Here is a 21,856-nt window from a genome sequence, read left to right on the forward strand (position 1 = left end):
GTTTTATGAGCCGTGAGGGAGCCACCGTGACTGTTTCACAGGCGCTTAAAAAATATGACCATTCCCCCTCGGCTCGTCAAGACCTATATTGGTATCCTCTTGTAGGTCTGGGATTACCTTCATACAATATGTCGGGTAGTCCACACTGGTGTGTACTTCTCTGGCCATAGACCTTGGCGGTCTTAACACCTGGTAGATTTGAAACTTGGGAATATCATGGTTATATTTCAAGATCCAGCGGTGTTGGAGGACTTTATGAATTCTCAGCTGGACCAACGATGTTTGGGTACTCTGGTGTGTTGGAGCTATACTCTTTGGGCGATAACTTTATATTCTAATTGGCTCAGTCATTGTCTAATGCCTAGAAGCTCTGGGACCTTATCCAAGGCAAAGAGCTCTTCCAACGGATCCACAATGCCCAAGGCCATTACGACGCCAGAGCCCATCTTGCAGAGATAATCAACTAGATTTGTCCTCCTCCCCAGGAACTAGTCACGACACGACCCCGGTATAAATGGCCGGAATGTATCAAAAAACAAGATAGTCAAGTCTGTTCAAGTGCAAAATATATTTCGGCGGCCCTTTTTTGATCCAGATGGGATGTATATCCAGTATATATTACTCGACCTTGCCAACAATCACGCAACCAACTTCTTGTATGGTGACTTGATCTCCGGTCGAAAGCTTGCCGATGCGATCCCTGTAGAGGAGAGAGGGAGGGAACAATTCATATCCTTTGTCAAGATAATGCTTTTTCGGGTCCCTGAGGAGAGAAAAACCCGCGAGCGAACTGATGGAGCATCCTTTTTTCGACTGGACTAAAATTCGGTTCGTTGTACAGATGCTGAGCCTGAATGTATAATAATGTAAAGTCAGTCTGTAAACTCCTCTCTCTAGTTAGGTTCCCTCTTTCAGTATAGATTTCTCAATACGTACTTCTGCCTGATTCTCAAAATACATGCAGAAACCTATACAAAATATACGTCCTCCACATCCCACAGATTGTCACTGATACCAGAATACTACAAACAACCACTACATCTTGAGCTACTACACACCTGAACCACAAAAGCACCAAGAAAAAGAGTGTCAGTCTAGTAACTACACAATGCAACGTCCGTCCTCATTCTAGCTACATCCTTCTTCCATCCAAACCCTATCAAACCTAATCGTCTGATAAACTCCAGCCATCATCGCATCAGTCACTGACATCTCTAATCCAACAGATTAGATTAGCCTTTTCCTTACAGAACCAAAAGAAAAGAAAAGACAAAAAACATACCCACAAATCAGACCCCTTCTGATGTAAACACTTGTAATTATTGCAACAATAGCCGGAACCTTGATTCCCAATGCGACAGATATTCCCCCTACGGTGACAAGGTGGCCAGTCGTCAGCCATGGCGACAGCAGGAGGGGGCAAGAACGAGAATAAACTTCATTGGCAAAAGTAAAAGGGCAAGTAGTATTTGTATTTGTAATTGAACGTGGTTGTAGAGTGGATGGATATATGTTATTGAGAAAGAAATCATGTAGGAGAGGGTTATTTATACAGCGACGAACACCAGATCCATACAACTTATTACTCTATATGGAATATAAATATCGTTTTAGTTGACGCTGGAGTTTTCAAATGACGGATGTTGAATCTTTTATTTTATTGAATGGCAGATCTCAGGTTTCAGAGTTAGTTCCGCTGATCAGGCATCTTGCAACTTGCATATATGTAAGGTAATTCATGATATTTTCCTGTTCGGTCCATCACAGCCTCGTATATCAGACTGCTACATTTCATCGCTGCAGGACGCGCAAATCGATCTTCAATTTCGTATACAGCGACATATATGACCATTTTGGGTGGATATTTGCATTCTAAGTTGATCAATGATCTGATGTCGGTCAATATTATTCTTATTATTGCATATGAGAAGAATGATAGTATATTGAGCATAGCTGTAGATTGCCTCAGCGTTCTTTTCGGTGCTTATATTCTATCATATGGTAATGCTCTATATACTTATTGCATGGAATATCAGGCTGTCATTCATATCATTACATGCATCACTCATTAATACCAATCCTTCCTCTCCCCCCTCGACACCGGCAACAAACTCCTAGTAAATCTGCTGTCAGTACTCATATGAAGCAATTTTTCTATCTCCAACGCCCTCTCGTCCTCTCCATTCGACGTGAACTTCCTCCTTCGCAACATCCACCGACGCACGCGTCGAACTGCCTCCTGACATCCATCCCCGATATCATCGACTGACAAAGCGAGCAGAATCAAGGGGATGGAAATACCAAACCCAATCCCAAAGGTATACTTAGCGACGTAGGACAAGTCCAGCTGGGGATCGCCGTCGGCGGCGCGCGGGAATTGGTTGAGATTGATGGTGAAAAAAGAGCTGATGAACGACAGCGGGAGGAAGACAATCGTGACAACGGTGAAGACCATGATAGTCTTGCCCTGTCGGGTGGTTCCTGCTGCTTGATCGCGCGCGAACCGCGCCTCGAATGCGTTGGCGTGTTTCTGTTTCAGATCCAGTAGGTCCGTGATGGAGGAGTAGATGCGTTCTGCTTGCTTGTCCATGCGGTCGATGTCCTTCAGGTGCATGTCGATCGTGCGCTGCTGCTCCTTGAATCGTTTGCGGGCCTCGTGCTGCAGTCGATGCTGGCCGTGGTGGATGTCCCAGGTTACTTCTTGTAGATCCGACAGGACGTGTTGCTGGTGCTGTAGTACTGTGCGGATCATGTTCAGCTCGTCCCGGATGTCTTTGGCTTCGGACAGGAGGTCCGTCTCCTGTCCGATGTCTAGCAGGTTGTCCACGAACAGCGGCTGTTCTCCGTCTTTTTCCTCCGTCATGTCCAGGATGGTGGTATCGGTCTCCATGGCCGTAGCCTCCCCCTGGCTGCTGGCGGCGGCATATCGACTGAGCTTGCGATGGCTCTTAAGCCAGCTAGACGCCTGGGCGGATGCACGGTTGAACCTGCTGAAGAGCACGGTCTCGCGGTCCGTGGCGATGCCGATCGACGATTCAAACATGTCTAGGAACTGGTACTCCTCGTCGCCCATGCGGTGGCGGTCGAAGACGCCGGAGCAGCGATTGGTGATGGTGATGGCCAGGTCGTAGATGGAGCGCACAGGCTCGCGCGTCTTGGAGTTGATGTCCTCGATGATGCCGTCCAGCACGTTGAGGGGGTCGTTCTTGGGCTGCTCCCATCGTTGTGGGAAGCTGGTCACGATCAGATTCGTCCCCAGAATCCACATCCACAGCTGGTCCACCATGAAGATCTTCGGCTCCTTCCAGTACCGCTCGCGGCCCTGTCCCTTCGTCTGATACCGGTACACCACCTGGTCCTGGTCGCGGATCTGCGTGTCGATATTCGGATAGAAGAATTGGTCCAGTGTGCGGCGCACATGTAGCGATGTCGATGACGACGACGCCAGATGCGCGCGGATAAGCATCTCGTCTCGTGTGGGCGATCGACTGGTGCCCATCGACGGGAAATTCAGCGTTTCGGCTCGCTGGATCGCCTCCTGCATTTTCTGTCTCCCTTCGGCCGTCTCGAAATGCAGATATGGCATGAACATACACACGTTCCAGGTCACCGGATCCTTGCACAATGACAGCGGTGAGCGGTGCTTCTCGTTCGCCGAAGTCTTCGCATTCGACTTGGTCGGTAGCCCCGGATTCTTCCCCCGTTTCGTCGTGCGGTTCGTTTTCTTGCCTTGCGAGCCTTTGCTATCGTCCTGGGAATAGGAATCGGTCCGCTCGATCCCGTGCTTCTTCGGTTTCCTACCTCTCTGGCTTGCACCAGGGCTGTTGGGCGTCTCCGACACTTCTCCGTTGATGAGAATCTGCGGTGGCTGGTCTCCCACGACGGACTCCTCCGTGCTGTGGTCCTCGGAGCGCCCCCGAGGCGCTCGCGGCGTGCTCTGGCACAGCGGGCGCATGAAATGGGAATGTGTTCGTTGGCCGCGATGCTGATACCGAAATGACCGTTCCAGGCCCTTGAAGCTATCGACATCGTGCGCTCCCTCCTCGATGAACGTCTTGGTCAGCAACGCCTCCACCCACGCCATGTTGTTGGCCGGCAGATGGATCCATCGGAAATCGGTGACCTTGCTGTCCTCCGGGACAGTGATGACAGCCTGTTTGCGCGGATTCTCGGCGTCGCGTCCGAAGAGCAGGTTGAACACAGACATCTTCTGCACGCGGTTCTCATTGTGGAAGTTCCCAAAGTCGACGATGGTGGCCTCGAATCCCTCGCACGCGCCTCGCGCATCCACCGACAGCGCATCGACGTTATTGAACGGCGCCAGAAGCAACACGATGTCTTTCCGGCGGAACTGCGCCGCTCGCAAGAACGGCGTGCTCCCGAAGTTGTCGCGGATTCGTCGCTTCAGATCCGGTCGCTCCAGGAGACATTGCACCACCTCGGTGTGGCCTGCCTGTGCCGCGAGATGCAATGGCGTAACGCCGGTCAACAGCTGGCTGTTGATCTTAGCTCCAGCATGCAGCAGCAGGCGCACAATCCCCTCGAACCCCTTATCACAGGCATAATGCAACGCGGTCCAGCCGCCGTCGCTGCGGGAATCAATGTCAGCGCGGTGCTGAAGTAGGAGCTGGACGATATCATCGCGGCCGTGGGCGATGGCCAGATGCAGCGCCGTCTTGTTGCGCGACTCGACAGCATCCACGTTGACAATCGGACCCTGAGGCCGAGTCAGCAGCATCTCAGCAAACCGCCGTTTGCCTGTCGCGCAGGCCCAGTGCAGCGGCGTCCGGCCCAATCCATCCTGCCCGTTCGCGCCGTCCACCTGACACGTCGTCTGCAGTAGGAGCTCCACGACGTCTTCTCCCCAGTCGCACTGTTTATCCGCGGCCAGATTATGCAGCACATTCCTCTTCTTATGATCCTTCGCATTGACATCGGCACCGCGCGCAATGAGAAGCTGCAGGATATGCCAGTGGTTCCTCCACGCAGCTGTCATCAGCGCCGTACGACCTTTCTTATCTGTCGTTTCGGGTGATGCCCCATGATCCAGCAGGAGGCGTACAATGCGCGGATGATTTCGCTCGACTGCACGCAGCAGCGGCGAGAGCCGCTTCCCATGGACGTCGGTCTTTGCCCCCAGACCGAGCAGATACTGCGTGGCGGCGATCTTGTCGCGGTCGCAACCGCGCATGAGTCCGACGCGGAGGAAATTGTCGCTAAACTGCCCATTCTCACGTGCTAAGTTGACAACTTGCCTCAGCGTTTCGACATCGTCGTGCTCGACAGCGCGCAATAAGCGCGGTTCTAAACGGTCGTGGCCGTCGCTCGCAACGCTGGACCGTGATCGGGACATGCTCCCATGGGCCAGATTAAATTGAATAAAATAATAATAAAATAATAACAGTCCCCGATCGATTGTCCTACTATGGGCAAGGCCTCATTACTGAGTGCTCGGCAAAAGCTAAACTAGACAGGAAGACAGACTCCAGTGGAGGGAACGAGAGAGAAAGGGGTGGAGAAAAAAAGGGTGAAAAATCTCATGCAGTGAGAATTCAGCGAAGAATCTAATACTAGGCCGATCAGATAAGAATTCAGCCGGTCTTTGTTAGCTGCATGGCTTACTCTGCAAGTGTGTGATCAGCAAGGCTGTGCCGCACTGGCGGTGGGACACAGAGCCTCCATCGTTGAGGGTGGTTTTCATTGATTTTCCCTTCATATTCTTTTTCTTTCGAGTTCTCTTGCTGGGGATTCTCGTTTTTCTTTGTCTTTCTGTGTTCTTTCTTTATGGATGGAGAGGCATGATGAAAGGAGATCGTGGAAGAGAGGAAGAGGAAGAAGACGGTTCAACTGGACGTGCGGGAATCCTTCGATGGACTTAATAATCAAGAATCTCAGGTCATTTAAACAAGAATCACTCTCATATTGGCTATGCGAAATCTCCACGGTAGGAGGTTTTCAATTATATTATCAGCCCAGCATGGGCTTATTATCTCTATCCGACTCGTAGTAAATAACATCAAATCAGACTCTTCACAAGCGGTCTAGGTCAGACACTTCCCACGTCGAATGGAGGAAAAGGAAAAGGAGGCGATGAAGGTGGATGCGGAAAAGAGACAATGCAAAAGGGAGTGAGAGACAGATATTCAAAATTCATGCCCACCGAGCCTCCAAAATCTAGGCAAAAAAAAAAAAAAAAAAAAAAAAAAAAAAAAAAAAAAAAGGAAGTAACACCATGCACGCTCTGTTGACGGAATATTATTTCTTTTTCCTTCCACTTCTTCTTCTCTCAAAATTCCAATAGTCTTGCATTGACGCCATTTCCGCCTTTTTAGTCCTTGTAAAATTGTGTGCGCGCCCAGGATGCAAGTACAAACAAAAGGGGCGAGATAGAGCAAAATCTCAATGCAAGGATGACGAATCATAACAGCTAGATGAGCATGGAACCACTAATGCAAAGATGCAGGAAGAAACAAGTCGTGGGCCCTGGAAGGATGCAAAGGAACAGACAAAACGCAAAAAAAAAAAAAAAAAAAATAAAGCAGACGCCAGGGCCGGCCAAGAAGTATGCACAGGCCTATCGCTTCTTCTGGTTGGGAACTTGCTTGAGGATGTCATCGAAACTCATGTTAGGATTCAGTCGGCTGATAGGTCTCGTTGGAGGGTCAATTGGTGCAACACCCGCAGGCAATGGCAAGGCTTCAAGGCCCGGGTTGATCGACATTCGGTGTTCAGGACGGCGACCCGCAGCCGGCGATAGATTGCGAGGGATAGCCGGGGGCGGCGTGAGACCACCTCCAGGGGACAGAAGAGGTGTGGGGGGTTGTGGTGGCTGGCCGTATTGCTGCTGGTGTTCGGAAGACGAACCCGCCGACGACTGCTGAGCCTGATACGGCGAGGACAACGACGACTCATTGTCGTAGGGGTCGTCGATGGTCGGCGGTGCCAGGATGGCATCTTTCTCGGCCCACTGCTCCGCAACCCGCCAGCAGTGACTGCGACGGTAGATCCCTTCCACGCCGTTGATGACCACGTCGGACGGAAGACTGACCACGCCTGCTCCGCCGGCCACCCCGAACCAGCTACGAGCCGTTTTACTGTCGTTGTGCGTCCAGGGCGCACCGCCGCGAGGAGCAATGCAGAGGAAATTCTCCACCCCATCCACGTACTTGACATCCTGGACGTCTACTACGAGCAACGGCAAAGCCTGGATGACACAGTACATCAGGATCCACTGCCCGCACCGGAGGTCCATGATTTCGGTAATGTTCTTCCCATGAGCAGATCGCCGTTCGAACTGCATGAACGCTTCGATGAATGGCGTCGGTCTCAGGCTCTCGCGGGTGTAGGAGCCCATAAGGACAGCATTTATATCCGCATCCTTCAGCTTCTTCGTCTTCAACTTAGCCTCCTTCTTGGCGTCCAGGGGCTTCCGGTGAATCGATTGCAGGGAGGGGATCTGGGGGATGTCGAACGGAATAGGGGGTTGAACGGGCGGCGTGCTGCGGTCGTACTCGCTCATAACTTGCCGAAGCGCCCGGTTCATCATCGCCGTCTCGTCATGGTCCGCCCCCTCGGGGGCTTCGGCAGCCATGTCCACCGTCCGAGTCGTCAGGGCGGAGCGATCGACCAACATGTCGTAGAGATTGGCGAAGTCGTCGTACAGTTCTTTCAATACCTGGCGGTTGAGGCCACTTTCCTCGAATTGATTCTTCTTGGACCGCGCCTTGGGCGGCCAGGAGCCATACTTCTGTCGGTAGAACTGCATGACGAAGCGTCGGAACTCCATAAACGCAGCCTTCCACGCCTTGAAGCGGATCACTTTACTTTCAACCGACGTGGCCGAGTTGGCAAACCCCGAAAACACCGACGGGAAGTCGAAATCATCGAGCTTGCTGTACAGGACTCGGAGTCGTGTGTCAAGGTCAATGTAACCCCGTTCCATCCGCTTCTGGCTCACGGCGCTAATCAGGCTATATTTAGGGCTCCTTAGCTGCTTCAATTCGTCCAGTTTGCCTACGCCATGGACAAAGCCTTCCAGGTAAAGCGGGAAGTAACGCAGCCGCTCTCCCAGCACGATGGCTTCAATGGTTTTTTCTCGGCTTTTCCGGACGTCTGCCAGGTGTAATTCATCGCAGTAATTACCAAAGCTGGTGGTGACCGTCTCGCCAAAATTGGACCCGTCAAAGTTGGTGAATTCAAACCGGGACAGGAGCGTAGCGACATCCATGAAGATGGTGAAGAGGGACGGCGATCTCGGAGTAGCAATCAGGGACTGTCCCAACAAGAAAGCAAACAGATTGCGGAACAAGAGCAGGGTTTCCGTGTCCTCATGCGAGAGGCGCGTATGGGGCTGGGACATGTCGGAGGTCACGGGGACTGGTAGATATAGGTGAAGCTCCTGGTACTCGTCCTGCCCGTCATCCTCCACCAAGGCCAGTCGCCTACTACCCGTGCTGTCATTATCATCGTCGGCTAGGTCATCTTCGGGAGACAACAGCGGTGATGCATGGCCAATCACCGGATCTCCTAACGACAAAGTCCGGGCCTGGTGCTCAAGAATGCTGGGGGCTCGGGGATCCGATCCCCGTGCCAGGAAGTTGAGAGCGGGCGATTCGGCAAAGACATTGGAATGGACCTTGAAGGAAGCGGGTCGACCGGTGTTTTGAGGGAACAGGTACACATAGGTGTCGCCATTTTCATTCCACAGTTCCGGGACCTGTTAGTTGGACATGCTTAGCGACGTGCGGTCCCAAAGGACACATTCATGAGAGAAGAGAAAGGGAGAACAAGAGTCCACATTGCTCGAAATCACGCAATTACGTACCTGCTCCCCTCTCGCCAGGGGCCCCAGATCGTATAGGATTTTCTGGTCCAGTCCGGCAATCCATGCACTGGGCAGCTGAGAGTTCGCTGACGGTCTGGTGTCCACTGAACTTGCCCGCGCACGTCCCGGTAGCCAGCTTCGTCTCTTGGAGGGGGTTCCGGGGCGCGAGTCTGGCCCCGAACCGGGTACGAACAGCCCCGCCGAGCTGGAGGGCCTGCTCGAACTCCTCAGACGACCCCGGCTCTGCGGTCTTCCCGTATCGGGCGAGTTCGAAGCACTGTTGGCGAGATCCTGATTGACCGCGAGAAGGGAAGGGGGTGGGGGTAAAGGCGTGTCGAGATCATAGTTGTCGTTGGGATTTGGCGACAGGGGGAGCGGCTCCGTGTGGTCAACGACATGAGGGTTGGAGGCGAACCGGCTGATTCGGGAACTGCTTCGAAGCGCATCCTGAGGTAGCTGGTCGGGTGAGGGTTTCGAAAAAACGGGCGATCCTGGTGACGAAGGGATGGAGGTATCCTTATTGGATCCCAGTGAAAAGAGCGAAGATATCCGCTTGGCCGATTTCACCGGAGCGGACAACATCTTCTGAGCTCCTTGGGATGAGAAAAGACGGGGGCGAGGGGGGAGGAAGTCGATAAGCGGGTGAAGCCACGACAGAGGAATAGATCACGGTCACGGTCACGCGTAGGGAGTCAATCGTAGGCAGTGAGAGAGACGAAGAAGTGAGGTAAGAAAGAATGCCAGACGACCAACCATGCGAAACCCTTCTGGGCCGAATGGACGAGGAATTCCCCGTCGCTGAAAGTAGACGGAAGCGTGAATGGGTCACCGGCAATGGTTGGTTGGCAGGCTAGATTGGGGAATGGATCGGCAGGAGGGATCCAAAGAATGGAGGAAAGAGAGGAAAAGAGAGGAGAGGGGGAGAGAGAGAGAGAGAGAGGCCAAAACAGTAGAATAACGAAGCCGAAAAAGAGAGAGGCAGTGTCGGTTGGTCGGATGGGGGGAAGTGGATTTGACTGTACGGAGTACTGGGGGAGAAGAAGGAGAGAAAGTGACAGAAATGGAAGAGAGAGAGAGAGAAAGAGAGAGAGAAAAGGCGTGGTTTTTTTTCTGTTCCGTTTTTTTTATTTTTTTCAATAAGATAATATCATAATATTAAAAAATTGTCTTGTTCTGGCGTCCTTCTGGCGTAGCTTAGACTCTTCTCCTGCGTGACTGGTGTGAATGCGGATTGAAGGATTATTTTTAAACCAAGCGGGTGGAGCCCAGAAAATTCAATCCATCGCGATCGATTCATGTAACTCGCTCATCCATGGGTTTCGTGTTGTAAGGAATCAGAATCAGAATCAGGATAAGAATCAGAATCAGAATCAGAGACGACTCCGTCTGTCAAATCAATCAGATCGGAAGAAATGATGGGTTTCAGAGGATAAGAGAATAATCACCTTGTTCTTATGATGCTCACAAAATACTAAACTACTGAGACAGTCTCATTCTTGTCAGAACCTCTTGCTTATCCTTTCTTTCTATCTATCTCTACTGTCTATTTTCTTTATTCTATTTTCTTTATTCTCTAAATTGATCTCAAAACAATTGCTGTCATCCTGCCTTTTTTTTCCCCCTTCGGAGTACGGACGGAAGGACAACAGACCAACCCCATTCTAGCAAGTGGGCAGAGGCTGTGTGGGTTTTTTGGGCTCAGGAGGCTAACAGTAACGGATTCAGAACCGCATGGCGATGCTGATAGCCTCATTTGTTGCCCCCAGTGCCGATATGGGTCGAAACTTGAAAGGCTAAGCGTGTGGTGTGTGCTGTTCTTTTATTTTTTATTTTTTTTTTTTTTTTTCCTCTTTGTTTCGCCAATTCGGGTCCCTTTCCGCCTCTCTCCCAAGGCAGAATCATCTGTTAACATCCTCGTCATTGGAGCCAAGCACCCACCATGGCTGGGCCTCAGGTCTCAGGAATCACCGGATGGATACTACATGCAAGGCATCATCATCCTGTCACGGCTGTGTCTGGAATCCCCTTCCATCATATTCCAATATACAGAGTAGATCCCGGAGCCGTCGATATTGATTGAATTAAATGGATTTAAATACTGGCTGGGTTCTGGATGAAATAGCCAGTCTACAGAATAAGGAAAATCTGGATTGAGGTTTTATTTGGTATTAACCCTTTTGGTAGCTGCCTATCAGATGTGGGTGTCATGCATCCCTGTATGTGCGTTGGACCCTGGTCTATTTGCTGTACTCAGAAAATAGTCTCCGTCCGGAGGACTCCGTTACCCAGGTATCCAATATGCATTCGGACTATTATGCCTACTTCCAGTATCTCACGTCATTATTTAGATATTTTTAAACTCTGTAAAGTACACGCATATTTTAGACACAGCCTACGCACCTTCTCCGGTATACGTACGAGACTATTTAACTAGCGGGCCGATTGAATCCTTCTATTCTGCCTCCTCGGTCCGCTTTCTTACTACCACTGCCCAGTCTTTTTACAGTACTCTATATAGTCTCCATATAGTGGACTAGCGCAAGAAACAGTTTTCTAATTCACTTTGCATTTAGCTATCTTCCAAAACCAACAGAATTCTTCATTCTGTAATGCCCATTCTAAAAATAGGGTTGAGCAATCCATCTTCTTGCACCGGCTGCAAGGTGCGAGCCTAATTCCAAAAGTCCTCTTTCTGTAACCAGACTTGGTACTGGCAGTTGGCTTTGAGGTGACCAAGAACAACCAGGCTTCTTCATCCACTTACCAACGGTCACCCGGGCGGTATAAGTATATATGGAGATTCTCCTATACAGCGTCCCAGGATGCGCGCGGGATGGGCAAGTTTTCTGTGAATTTGACTTTTAAGCATCCATAAGTGCAAGGCTTGTATGGGTTATGGTCCTGGTTGTTTCTTTCAGCCTATCGAAGATCTTTTCGAATTCAAACGAAGTGTTGGGAGGGCCCATGACCACAATCCGTCCAGTACGGAAAGGAAAAGCGAATCACCCGGTTTGAACTGGGCTGGTGGAATCCATACTTTTCGACAAGTTATATGCCACACATAAGCGTTGATAGACATGAGCTAGGGTGGGATCAGTAACATGGGCTGCAAACATGTAGCTGAATATCAATAACTAGTGGTCAGATTATGGGCATAGTGATGATCAGAGTTATCCTCCTAAAAGTCCTTTGTAGGGGACACAGATGGGTATAGGAGAAAGTAAACAAAGATGCATTGGACCAGAAATCCAGTAATTAATTCTGTCACTTCCGCTTTCTATAGCGTAATAGTTTTCTACCACGCACACAATTCCTTAGGGCCACGAAGCCATCAGGCCATCTCAATCCCAGGTCTTTCACTAAAGCAATTAATTTTTTTACACCGGGTTCGGTTCTCATGCAAATTCAATAATCAAAAGTTTCTTAATAATTGTTGTCTATACTCCGTATAGTCCTCCCATATATATTTCATACACACATATATACTATATACCCGATGACTGGATAACATCCGATTCAGGAGTAAACAGAAAATTATATATTCGGATCGTTACTATACTGCCCACTTCCCCTCTCTCGCTACTCCCAACCAATTTCGACTTAGTTGGCTATATTTCCATTATTACTATTACCTAAATCCAACTACATAGTTAACCTCCCGTCTCTAATCTACGGAGTACGTCAAGCCGAGCGGGGGGTGGTGTTCAACCAACCCAACCTAATCCATCCTCCACGGGAAGAGGGGGGAAGAAGCCATTAAGTTGGCCGGGAAGGAAGAAGGAAGAACAGGAGGAGACGCGCTAAGAATAGCAGCCAACCACTGGACGTGCGCAGGCCACATCTTGCTACAAAAGGTACCTAACTGCCCCAAGTACGTACTTCGGAGCGGAGTACCGCCACGCTTTCTAGACATACATACGTAGGTGCATGATGTTTCCAGTTTGACGTGTTACGTTGGCACCATTCAGTAGTGGGTATTTATTGGCCATGGAAATGACGAGTCTTTTTTTTCTGACTTCTGACCAATGATTTTGAAAGATTTTGCAGTGTTTGGAGCAGAGATAATCGCGAGTCAGCCATCCCTGGCTGCCTGGTTCGGAGATGGATTTACTGCTTTTCCGACAACAATGATCGGGACTCCCATTCACCAATCGTGCGTGAAGTACCCAGCATTCTTACATACCAATCGACCTTCTCACGTCCATTCTAGGAAGATTGATGCAGACTGTGCAGCTCTCGCAGGGGGCCCAGGAGATAATATATGAGTAGTGGCCTAGGTAAAATGCAACTATAAATTTAGTCACGAATGACCGTGAAGCGCCTCTGGATTCACTGCCCTTAGAACCAAATTGGGTTGTCCTTTCGACTCACAGATCAACTTCCTCTTCGCGCCGCAACAAAAATGGGCTCCTTTGGACAGGATATAATCGACCTTTTCCGTGGTCATCCAAACCCCGGCTTATTACCCATGACCGCCCTGGCTGAGGCCTCCGCCGCGGTCATGGGGTCGCCGGATATCAGCAAACAAGCCTTGCGGTATGGCCCCGATGAAGGTTATGGGCCGCTGCGACAACATATCGCTCAGTGGCTGACGTCATTCTATCAGCCCCGCGATCCCATTTCCCTCGATCGTATCTGCATCACGGGCGGCGCCAGTCAGAACTTGGCCTGCATCCTGCAGGTCTTTACCGATCCCATCTATACCCGAAATGTCTGGATGGTGGCACCCACGTATTTCCTGGCATGTCGGATCATGGATGATGCCGGGTTCACAGGTCGCATGCGAGGAATTCCGATGGACGAGTTGGGTTTGGATTTGGCGTATCTCCGTCGGGAGTTGATCGCAGCGGAGGAGAAAGCGAGCGCTGAAGGCAATTCCAAGCCTGTACGGTAGATTCTGCCCTTGATCGCTTTCCCCAGAATTAAAGGAATCCGATTGCCTCCCTTTCTATTCTCATTTACCGAACCTAAACTGATCATCTAAAGAACCACAAACCAACCCGGCCATGGGGAAAGATCTACAAACATCTCATCTATGCGACACCTACCTTTTCCAACCCGTCAACTCTGACCATGTCCCTATCGGACCGGAAGGAGTTAGTTCAGCTGGCCCGAGAATTTGATGCCTTGATCGTAACGGACGATGTTTATGATTTTCTGCAATGGTCCCCAGACCCCAACAAGTCCCTCGCTCAGCCGAACAGAGCCGCTCTCCCGCGTCTTGTCGATGTGGATCGTTATTTAGACGGCGGCCCCAAGGACGAATGGGGCAACGCGGTAAGTAACGGAAGTTTCAGCAAGCTGATCGGCCCCGGAGCCCGAACTGGATGGGCGGAAGGCACGGAGAAAATGGCCTTCGGCATCTCCCAAGCGTATGTCTTTCCCTGACCTGCAAACGGAACAGCCATGGTTGGTACGCGGAAAGCTAACCCGAAGTGATTAACCAGAGGCTCGAGTCGGTCTGGAGGTGCCCCATCTCAGCTTGCAGCCGTTATCATCGATCAGCTGTTCCCCACGGGAGTTTTCCCGCAGTACCTGGAGAAGTCCCTCAGGCCGATGTACGCTGACCGATATCACCGACTGATGGGGGCCATTCGTGAATACCTGCTCCCCTTGGGGGTCACCCTACCCTCCGCATCGGAAGTGGCTGGTGGATACTTCATCTGGGTTCAACTGCCGGCCCCATTGCGCGCGATTGAGCTGGCCGCCGTGGCATTGAAGGAAAAGAAGGTGAGAGTGGCGACAGGCAATTTGTTCCAGGTTCAGGGTGACCCATCGGCTGGTCCCGATGACTTTGACCGTGGCGTCCGACTTTGTTTTGCCTGGGAGCACGAAGATAAATTGGTGGAAGGAGTTCGTCGATTCGCGTGTGCGATAGGCAGCGCATTGAGGAAGGAATGAGCTGTGTTCTCGTCTCGCGAGATTTCGCGAAATTTGTGTCCTTAACCAAGGATAGTTGGCGGTCCGATCCGCTCGGGAACCTGGACTCAGCCAGTCTGGATCATGAGGAGAGAGCCGAGTTCCATGAATTTAAGACCGAGGACGTGCAGGGTTAGAAAAAGAGAATGGGTTTTCCTTCCCTTCTTTCTGAAACATGCACTATAGCTTTTTTTATTATCATTATTATTTTCTTTATTTTAGGGAACTGCTCTGAATGCTGAACGTGACAGACACCCCGATGTACTGCGTAGTAACCCAGTGCAGATGACCTCGAGCAGACTTGGCGATCGACATCGTCGGATACCGGAAGTGCCAAGGGATGAGTGCCGCCTAGTTGATCTATTTGCCGCAACATTCTTCACAAAAAACAAACCAGGGCCAAGAGAGATTGACGAATGAGCGGTGGTTTTGAGAAGGTGCATACTGCATGAAATTCAATCATCGGACGCGGCTGATTACCTTCACTAGTCGTCTTTAAGAGAGGCCTTTGTCTCCTGGTAGGTTACGGAGCTAAGTATCGAGCGGGTCATCTGGATCATCAAGTGGTCAGACTTAGTACAGTCTCTGCTGTATGAATTGTGCGAAAGAAAAACGGTGACGGTAGCGCCTAGGTTATACTTATATTATATCTGGTACTAGGTACTCCGAACTGGGTGCTGGTATTTATTGTAGGTAGGTCAGACTCATGATGATCTTGAGATACTAGGTACCTGTTACTCTGTAGTCGAGACCCATATATTGTACTCCATAGTAACACCCCTAGATATGCCAGTGGGTCACATCCCGCTTTCTTACACGCGTACAGCCATGTTGGTGTGCATACATCCTGCAGCTAAGGACGGATACTTTACGATTACTCTACTTACATGACATGGGTATTGGCCATAGTTTCAATAATACAATGTACAGCGTCAAGGCACCGCACCGGAACAGGTTAGTGGGATCGGGTTAGATGCCGACCTTAACATTACTGCCCAGACCCCAAATCGGCTGGTTGTTGGCCTCAGTGGCCTGAAGAATGCTAGGTTATCTTTTATCGTTGTCCGTTGCGATGGCTCTCACGCACTTCCATTGCTCAGTGGTCGGATGATACTTTTTCCAAACGGTTTCTGTTTGTCTCATCCCGTTCCCCAGGCAAGGCCAGGATTCCAGACCCAAGCCCACCAATTCGTCAGTCGCAATGCTCTTCCAAGTTCCGGGTGGACGATGCATGGCGTTCGGACTATTGGTATGATAATCAGACCGGGGTTTCTTTTTTTTTCTTGTTTGTTCTTCTCGAGATCTCCAGCAGGCATTGCTGAGAAGGAAGAATATGTTGATCAAGGCCCTAGCCGTACAGCTGATGTATATAATCGGATTGCGCCCAATAAATCACATTCTCCTGATAAGTCTCTTTTCCTTCTCTTCCTCTCTCTCTCTCTCTCTCTCTCTCCCTCCTTATTCTCCGCAGAGCGTGGTCCAGGCTTTCCTCTCCCCAACCCTTTGCCACTCATTGATCTGAGGACTACACCATCTGATACAAGTATGACCTTTTCATGTGCCCTCTTTTTCAAACTTTGTCCAATCATCCGACATTGACCATCATTTAGGCCGCTTTCATTCGTTTCACCCCTGATCCCAAGCGTTTCACGCCTCGGCTGAGGCTTGGTGATTGTTGACGCGATTGGCTCGCGCGGGGGGGGGGATCTGCACACTGAGTGTGGTGTTTGATTGGTGGGAGGTAAACCCTACAGACAATTACCGTACGGTATCATTCAATGGTATCAGAAGGACTTCATAATCATCACCTTTAATTACAGCCATAGGTTAATCAGTGGGCAGTAGTGGGTGGTCTTGTGGTGCTATACATTGCTGCTCATTGTCCTCTCCCACTATCCTTTCTCTTCCTTTATTCATTCATTCGCTCATTCATCTATTCATTTGTTGATTGCTGCCAGCGTTGTGTTTCGGGTGTTGCGCTCCTTTATTAGTTTGTTTATTCACTTGTCCATTCATTCCTGCGTTGATTATTTTAGCCTCCCAGGGAATCATTATTGTTACTGGGATTAGGGCACTTGACCTTTCTCTTCCTCGACTCCCTTCTGTTGTGACTTGTGCCTCGCACCTTCTGACTCCGACGTGTGACCCGAGTTGATCTTCCTGCACAACACAGCAACGGGCAGTGTCTGCCTAATCACCCAATCTATATACCTTCAGTGCTGGCTGCTGAAGTACCATTTAGCTGCGACATTCATATTGTGGCACCTTTTTTTTTCTTGATCTCTGCTGGCTCAGTGATATCACATTCGTCATCTTGAAGATGGCTTCTCTACGCATGGCAACCATGCTATGGGTTACCCAGCTTATTCTGCTCGTGGCCTGGGTCAACGCCATTCCCACACCACAAACGCTGCAAGCCACCGACCAGGTGGCTGCCGCCGCAGACTCCGACTTCTGGGTGGCTAATATCAAGCGCCAGGGGGGGTAGTGGCTTTCGGCAACAGCACTGACTATCAAGTTTACCGGAACGTACGAGATTTCGGTGCTAAAGGTATGTCCACTCCCATTCCTGTCGGGGCTGGGAGAGACCAAGTCGACTGATGTCGAATAGGTGATGGCTCCGCGGACGATACCGAAGCAATTAACAATGCCATCTCATCGGGCAATCGCTGCGGCAAGGGCTGTGACTCCTCAACAGTGACCCCGGCGTTGGTGTACTTCCCTCCTGGGACCTACGTCGTCTCGAAACCCATCGTTCAGTACTACTATACGCAGATGGTGGGCGATGCCTTGGATCTTCCGGTGATCAAGGCCGCTGCGGGTTTCACAGGGATGGCAGTCATTGATGCGGACCCATACGAAAACGATGGCTCGAACTGGTACACCAACCAGAACAATTTTTTCCGGGCGATTCGCAATTTTGTTATTGATCTGACTGCAATGCCACAAGGTGCGGGGGCAGGGATCCACTGGCAGGTCGGCCAGGCCACGAGCCTGCAAAATATCCGCTTTGAGATGATCAAGGGCGGTGGCGGGGCCAACAAACAGCAGGGTATCTTCATGGACAATGGTTCCGGTGGTTTCATGTCTGACCTCGTGTTTAATGGCGGCAACTACGGCGTGTTCCTGGGCAACCAGCAGTTCACCACGCGCAACTTGACCTTTAATGACTGCAATACGGCCATCTTCATGAACTGGAACTGGGCATGGACCTTCAAGTCGCTGTCTATCAATAACTGCGAAGTCGGTCTCAATATGTCTAATTCCCCTCAGAACCAGACCGTTGGATCTGTCCTGATCCTGGACAGCACACTCACCAACACGCCGACGGGTGTTGTTACGGCCTTCACCGAGAACAGTATTCCGATCGGTGGTGGTGCCTTGGTCCTGGACAATGTGGATTTCAGCGGTTCCCAGGCGGCTGTGGCGAGCATCGACGGCCGTACTATCCTTGAGGGAGGGTCTGTGGTGTCAAACTGGGTCCAAGGCAACAGCTATACTCCTTCCGGCTCTCTCAACAAGCGTGCTGCGCCAGTGGAAGTGGTGACTGAGACCGTTTATGAGACCGTCACAGCCTGTGATTCGGGTTACTCTGACTCCGTCTGTGCTCCCTCGACAACGAATATGGCCCAAGGCCCCCAAACTACAGCAAATACGGCTGTGTCGCAGGCTTCTCAGTCCATAGTCTTCCCGTCCTTCCACGGGACCTTGAGTATGCCCGGCTTCGAACCTTCTGCCACCAAACCGCCCGGGACTCCATCATCGGTATCCCCGTCCAGTACTCCTGCCCTGTCGGGTACAACCACTAGGACGTCTATCCCGCTCATCCACCCGCCATCTTCGCATAGGCCCACGCCGGTCAGTTCTCATGGGCCTGCCCAGTGCTCGAGCAGGGCTGTCACCAAGACCCGTTTACAGACTTCTCTACCCTCTCAAGCGAAGCCTAGTGGTCTGACAGCCGGTGGCAAGATCTTCGAGCGCTCCAAGCCTCTGTACGAGAACTATGCGGCATCCTCGTTTGTGAGCGTCCGGTCTGCAGGTGCTAAGGGAGACGGCTCGACCGACGACACCGCAGCCATCCAAAAGGTACTTGACAGCGTCAGCGAGGACCAGATTGTCTACTTCGATCATGGTTCATACATTATCACCGACACGATCAAGGTTCCCAAGAACATAAAGATCACGGGTGAAATCTGGCCCGTACTCATGGCGCATGGCGCCAAGTTCGGTGATGAAGAGAACCCCATCCCCATGCTCCAGATCGGCGAGGCAGGCGACACCGGCTCCGTCGAGATCACCGATCTTGCCGTCCAGACCAAGGGGCCTGCTCCCGGTGCTATCCTGATGCAATGGAACGTCGCTGAAGCCACCCAGGGCTCCGTTGGCATGTGGGATGTTCACTTCCGCATTGGGGGTTCCGCTGGCACCGAGCTGCAGAGCGATAAGTGTGCCAAGACGCCTAAGCAGACCACCACTCCAAACGAGGAGTGCGTTGGTGCCTTCATGTTGTTGCATTTAACCGAGAAGGCCAGTGCCTACATTGAAAACGCCTGGTTCTGGACCGCCGATCACGAACTGGACCTCCCCGACCACAACCAGATCAATGTGTACAACGGCCGGGGTGTCCTGATCGAGAGTCAGAAGCCCGTGTGGCTGTACGGAACTGCCTCCGAGCATAATCAGCTGTACAACTACCAGATCACCAACGCTCAGAACGTATTCATGGGCCTGATTCAGTCCGAGACGCCGTACTACCAGTCCAACCCCAACGCGCTCACCCCGTTCAAATCGCAACCGAAGTGGAAGGACCCTGACTTCTCCTCCTGCACCACCGATTCCTGTCGCAAGGCCTGGGGTCTCCGCATCATGAACTCGTCGCAGACCTACGTCTATGGCGCTGGTTTGTACAGCTTCTTCGATAACTACGGCCAAAGCTGTCTGGATACCGAGTCCTGCCAGGAGAACATGGTTGAGGTGGATTGCTCGGATGTTCACCTTTACGGGCTTAGCACAAAGGCCAGTACCAACATGATCACCTCGTCGGACGGTAGGGGTCTGGTGCCTCAGAATGAGAACGAGAGTAACTTTTGCTCCACGATTGCTCTATTCGAGCAGTCGTGATTGATTTTGAATTCGCAGAGTACTTTCATTTCTTGTCTTATTTCGTTGGGTGTCTTGGTCAGTCACACTTTTCTTTTAGGTGACGCTCGTACATACATAACATACATATCCTATCGTCTTACATTGGTCTTGTGGAATTGATTATGAAGAGTCATGGCTATAACAGTGGTTCTAGGTTGTATGTCATTCAGGGTATAGTAGTACGTGGGAGGTCTGTTTGCGGATACCACTTCGTTATTAGATATAAAAACATTGATTTGAGATTGTCTATTTCTAACATCGTAATATCAGCATATATATAATATCGTTCATAGTAACAAGCATAAAGCTCTATATAATGCCTGTTGAACTTCAGTAGATTACAATTACAGCTCCTTCTTCAGGAAATGCTCAGGCTTGTGCGTAGTCTCGTAATCCACGTGGACATAAGCCCTCTCGACATCAGGCAGAGACTCAAGCTTCATCTGCAATTCCTCGGCGACGTCGTGCGTCGCACGCAGGGAGTCATTAGGGTCCATGACGACGTCGACTTCGACGAGAAGGCGAGGACCGGAGGTATATGCGCGGACGGTATCGATGGCGGTGATGAAGGGGGAGTGGGTCATTGCTTTGATCGTTAGCTTTCTCTCTCTTCTCTTTCCCCTATTCTTCTTTCTTCGTCTTTCCTCCCTTCTTTTTATACAAATGCAGTAGGGACTTACAGATATACGTAATCAACTGCTGCATCTTCGTATCGGCGGTGACACCGATAAGAAGCTGAAACTCATGATAAGCGGTATGAAGCCAGAGACAACTAATAAGAACAGAAAGAATGACAGCGCCCATGGGATCAATCCACCAGCGGAGTTTACTTCCACCGACAGAGGTAAGGATACCGAATCCGTTGATGAGCAGATCATTCCGATGGTCTTCCCAGAGGATACGAATCTGAGACACCTGATTCCGCAGCGCAAAGCAGTAAACGAAGAGACCGAGCTTCGTACAGAACGCGACAACAACAGCAATAACAGACGGGAGATGAAACTGGCCCGTCTCAGACTGGGAACCCTCTGCTAGCTCGCGGATGGAGAAAGCGATAAGGATGAACGAGACGGCAGTCATAAGGAAGCAGAAACAGATGTTACCCGCTGTTTCGATCCGGGCTTTCCCCGCTGGGAACTTCCGCGGATCGACGCGATTAACGGCCTTGTTGCACACCAGCAGAGTAAGGTTGGACATGGGATCGAAGACGGCGTCCGCCATGGTAGTGAAGAGGGAGAGGGAACCCGATGCAATGGCGCCGTAGAGTTGCAGGATAGAGAGGATGACGTTCGCGATGAAGCTGCCGTACACGGCGATCTTGTATTTGAGTTGATTGTTTGTGTTGATTTCGCGCGCGGCGCGAACGTGTTCCTCGACGGGTTTGAGCATGCGTTCGATGTTCTCGTTCTGAGACTCGTAGAAGCCCTGGAGTTGCTGTTTGGATGCGAGTGTCCGGGCTAGTGCTTCCTTGGGGGTCTTGGTCCGTCGGATGATGGTAGCGGGGGTGCAACTGTCTCGTTTACGCGCCATGTTGGCTTGTGGCTGGATCTGGCGGATCTCTTCGGCTGTCTTCAGCTTGGAGGCTAGTCGGAAAGGGTCATTCTCGCGGGTGTATCGCGGGGGAGGTTGGCCTTCTTCGTCGCTGGTGGTGCCGTTACGATGCTGCGGAGCATGCGGTTCGAGGGCGGTGGAAGTGGCCTCGTTGTAGGAGAGCATTGAGGCGGATCGGTCTCGGGGGAGAGGATGTGTGTTCGGGGAGAAGGGAGAGGGTTGATGAGAGGCACTGTAACGGAAATGGCTGTCCTCCATGGCTGAGACTGATATCAACTTGGAAATGTTGTTGAGAAAGATGAGAGAGAAATGATAGAGATCCCGTGTTGCGCTTCTTTTCCTGATTGGTTCATACGACAATGCACAATTTAGATTAGTCATATTGTGCACTGACAGCCCTAACTCTTATGACGGGAGTTT

General features: G+C 50.9%; 7 protein-coding genes across 7 annotated transcripts; 4 read left to right on the plus strand and 3 right to left on the minus strand.

Annotated features, from left to right (window-relative positions):
* Nucleotides 1-216: 216 nt before the first annotated feature.
* On the plus strand, nucleotides 217-467 carry ATNIH1004_000532 (uncharacterized protein; the record flags this gene model as incomplete). The annotated part of the gene is made up of 2 exons (XM_033565245.1): nucleotides 217-294; nucleotides 366-467. 2 exons carry the CDS (start codon nucleotides 217-219, stop codon nucleotides 465-467), a joined length of 180 nt encoding a protein of 59 aa, XP_033431002.1.
* A 1,601-nt stretch (nucleotides 468-2,068) lies between these two features.
* Nucleotides 2,069-5,353, minus strand: ATNIH1004_000533 (ankyrin repeat protein; the record flags this gene model as incomplete). Its single annotated transcript, XM_033565246.1, has 1 exon — nucleotides 2,069-5,353. The coding sequence occupies one exon, from the start codon at nucleotides 5,351-5,353 to the stop codon at nucleotides 2,069-2,071; it is 3,285 nt and encodes a 1,094-aa protein (XP_033431003.1).
* A 1,221-nt stretch (nucleotides 5,354-6,574) lies between these two features.
* Nucleotides 6,575-9,406, minus strand: ATNIH1004_000534 (uncharacterized protein; the record flags this gene model as incomplete). The annotated part of the gene is made up of 2 exons (XM_033565247.1): nucleotides 6,575-8,716; nucleotides 8,825-9,406. The coding sequence occupies 2 exons, from the start codon at nucleotides 9,404-9,406 to the stop codon at nucleotides 6,575-6,577; spliced, it is 2,724 nt and encodes a 907-aa protein (XP_033431004.1).
* A 3,820-nt stretch (nucleotides 9,407-13,226) lies between these two features.
* ATNIH1004_000535 (uncharacterized protein) lies at nucleotides 13,227-13,718 on the plus strand (the record flags this gene model as incomplete). Its single annotated transcript, XM_033565248.1, has 1 exon — nucleotides 13,227-13,718. The coding sequence occupies one exon, from the start codon at nucleotides 13,227-13,229 to the stop codon at nucleotides 13,716-13,718; it is 492 nt and encodes a 163-aa protein (XP_033431005.1).
* Nucleotides 13,719-13,897: 179 nt separating this feature from the next.
* On the plus strand, nucleotides 13,898-14,725 carry ATNIH1004_000536 (uncharacterized protein; the record flags this gene model as incomplete). The annotated part of the gene is made up of 2 exons (XM_033565249.1): nucleotides 13,898-14,196; nucleotides 14,272-14,725. The coding sequence occupies 2 exons, from the start codon at nucleotides 13,898-13,900 to the stop codon at nucleotides 14,723-14,725; spliced, it is 753 nt and encodes a 250-aa protein (XP_033431006.1).
* Nucleotides 14,726-17,063: 2,338 nt separating this feature from the next.
* Nucleotides 17,064-19,864, plus strand: exgO (exo-beta-1,3-glucanase Exg0; the record flags this gene model as incomplete). The annotated part of the gene is made up of 3 exons (XM_033565250.1): nucleotides 17,064-17,227; nucleotides 17,248-17,294; nucleotides 17,355-19,864. 3 exons carry the CDS (start codon nucleotides 17,064-17,066, stop codon nucleotides 19,862-19,864), a joined length of 2,721 nt encoding a protein of 906 aa, XP_033431007.1.
* Nucleotides 19,865-20,229: 365 nt separating this feature from the next.
* On the minus strand, nucleotides 20,230-21,694 carry ATNIH1004_000538 (cation diffusion facilitator family transporter; the record flags this gene model as incomplete). The annotated part of the gene is made up of 2 exons (XM_033565251.1): nucleotides 20,230-20,471; nucleotides 20,566-21,694. 2 exons carry the CDS (start codon nucleotides 21,692-21,694, stop codon nucleotides 20,230-20,232), a joined length of 1,371 nt encoding a protein of 456 aa, XP_033431008.1.
* Nucleotides 21,695-21,856: the final 162 nt, after the last annotated feature.

This window comes from Aspergillus tanneri, assembly GCF_003426965.1.
Source record: "Aspergillus tanneri strain NIH1004 chromosome Unknown AapTan_2_pilon_pilon_pilon, whole genome shotgun sequence".
Taxonomy (NCBI): Eukaryota; Fungi; Ascomycota; class Eurotiomycetes; order Eurotiales; family Aspergillaceae; genus Aspergillus; species Aspergillus tanneri.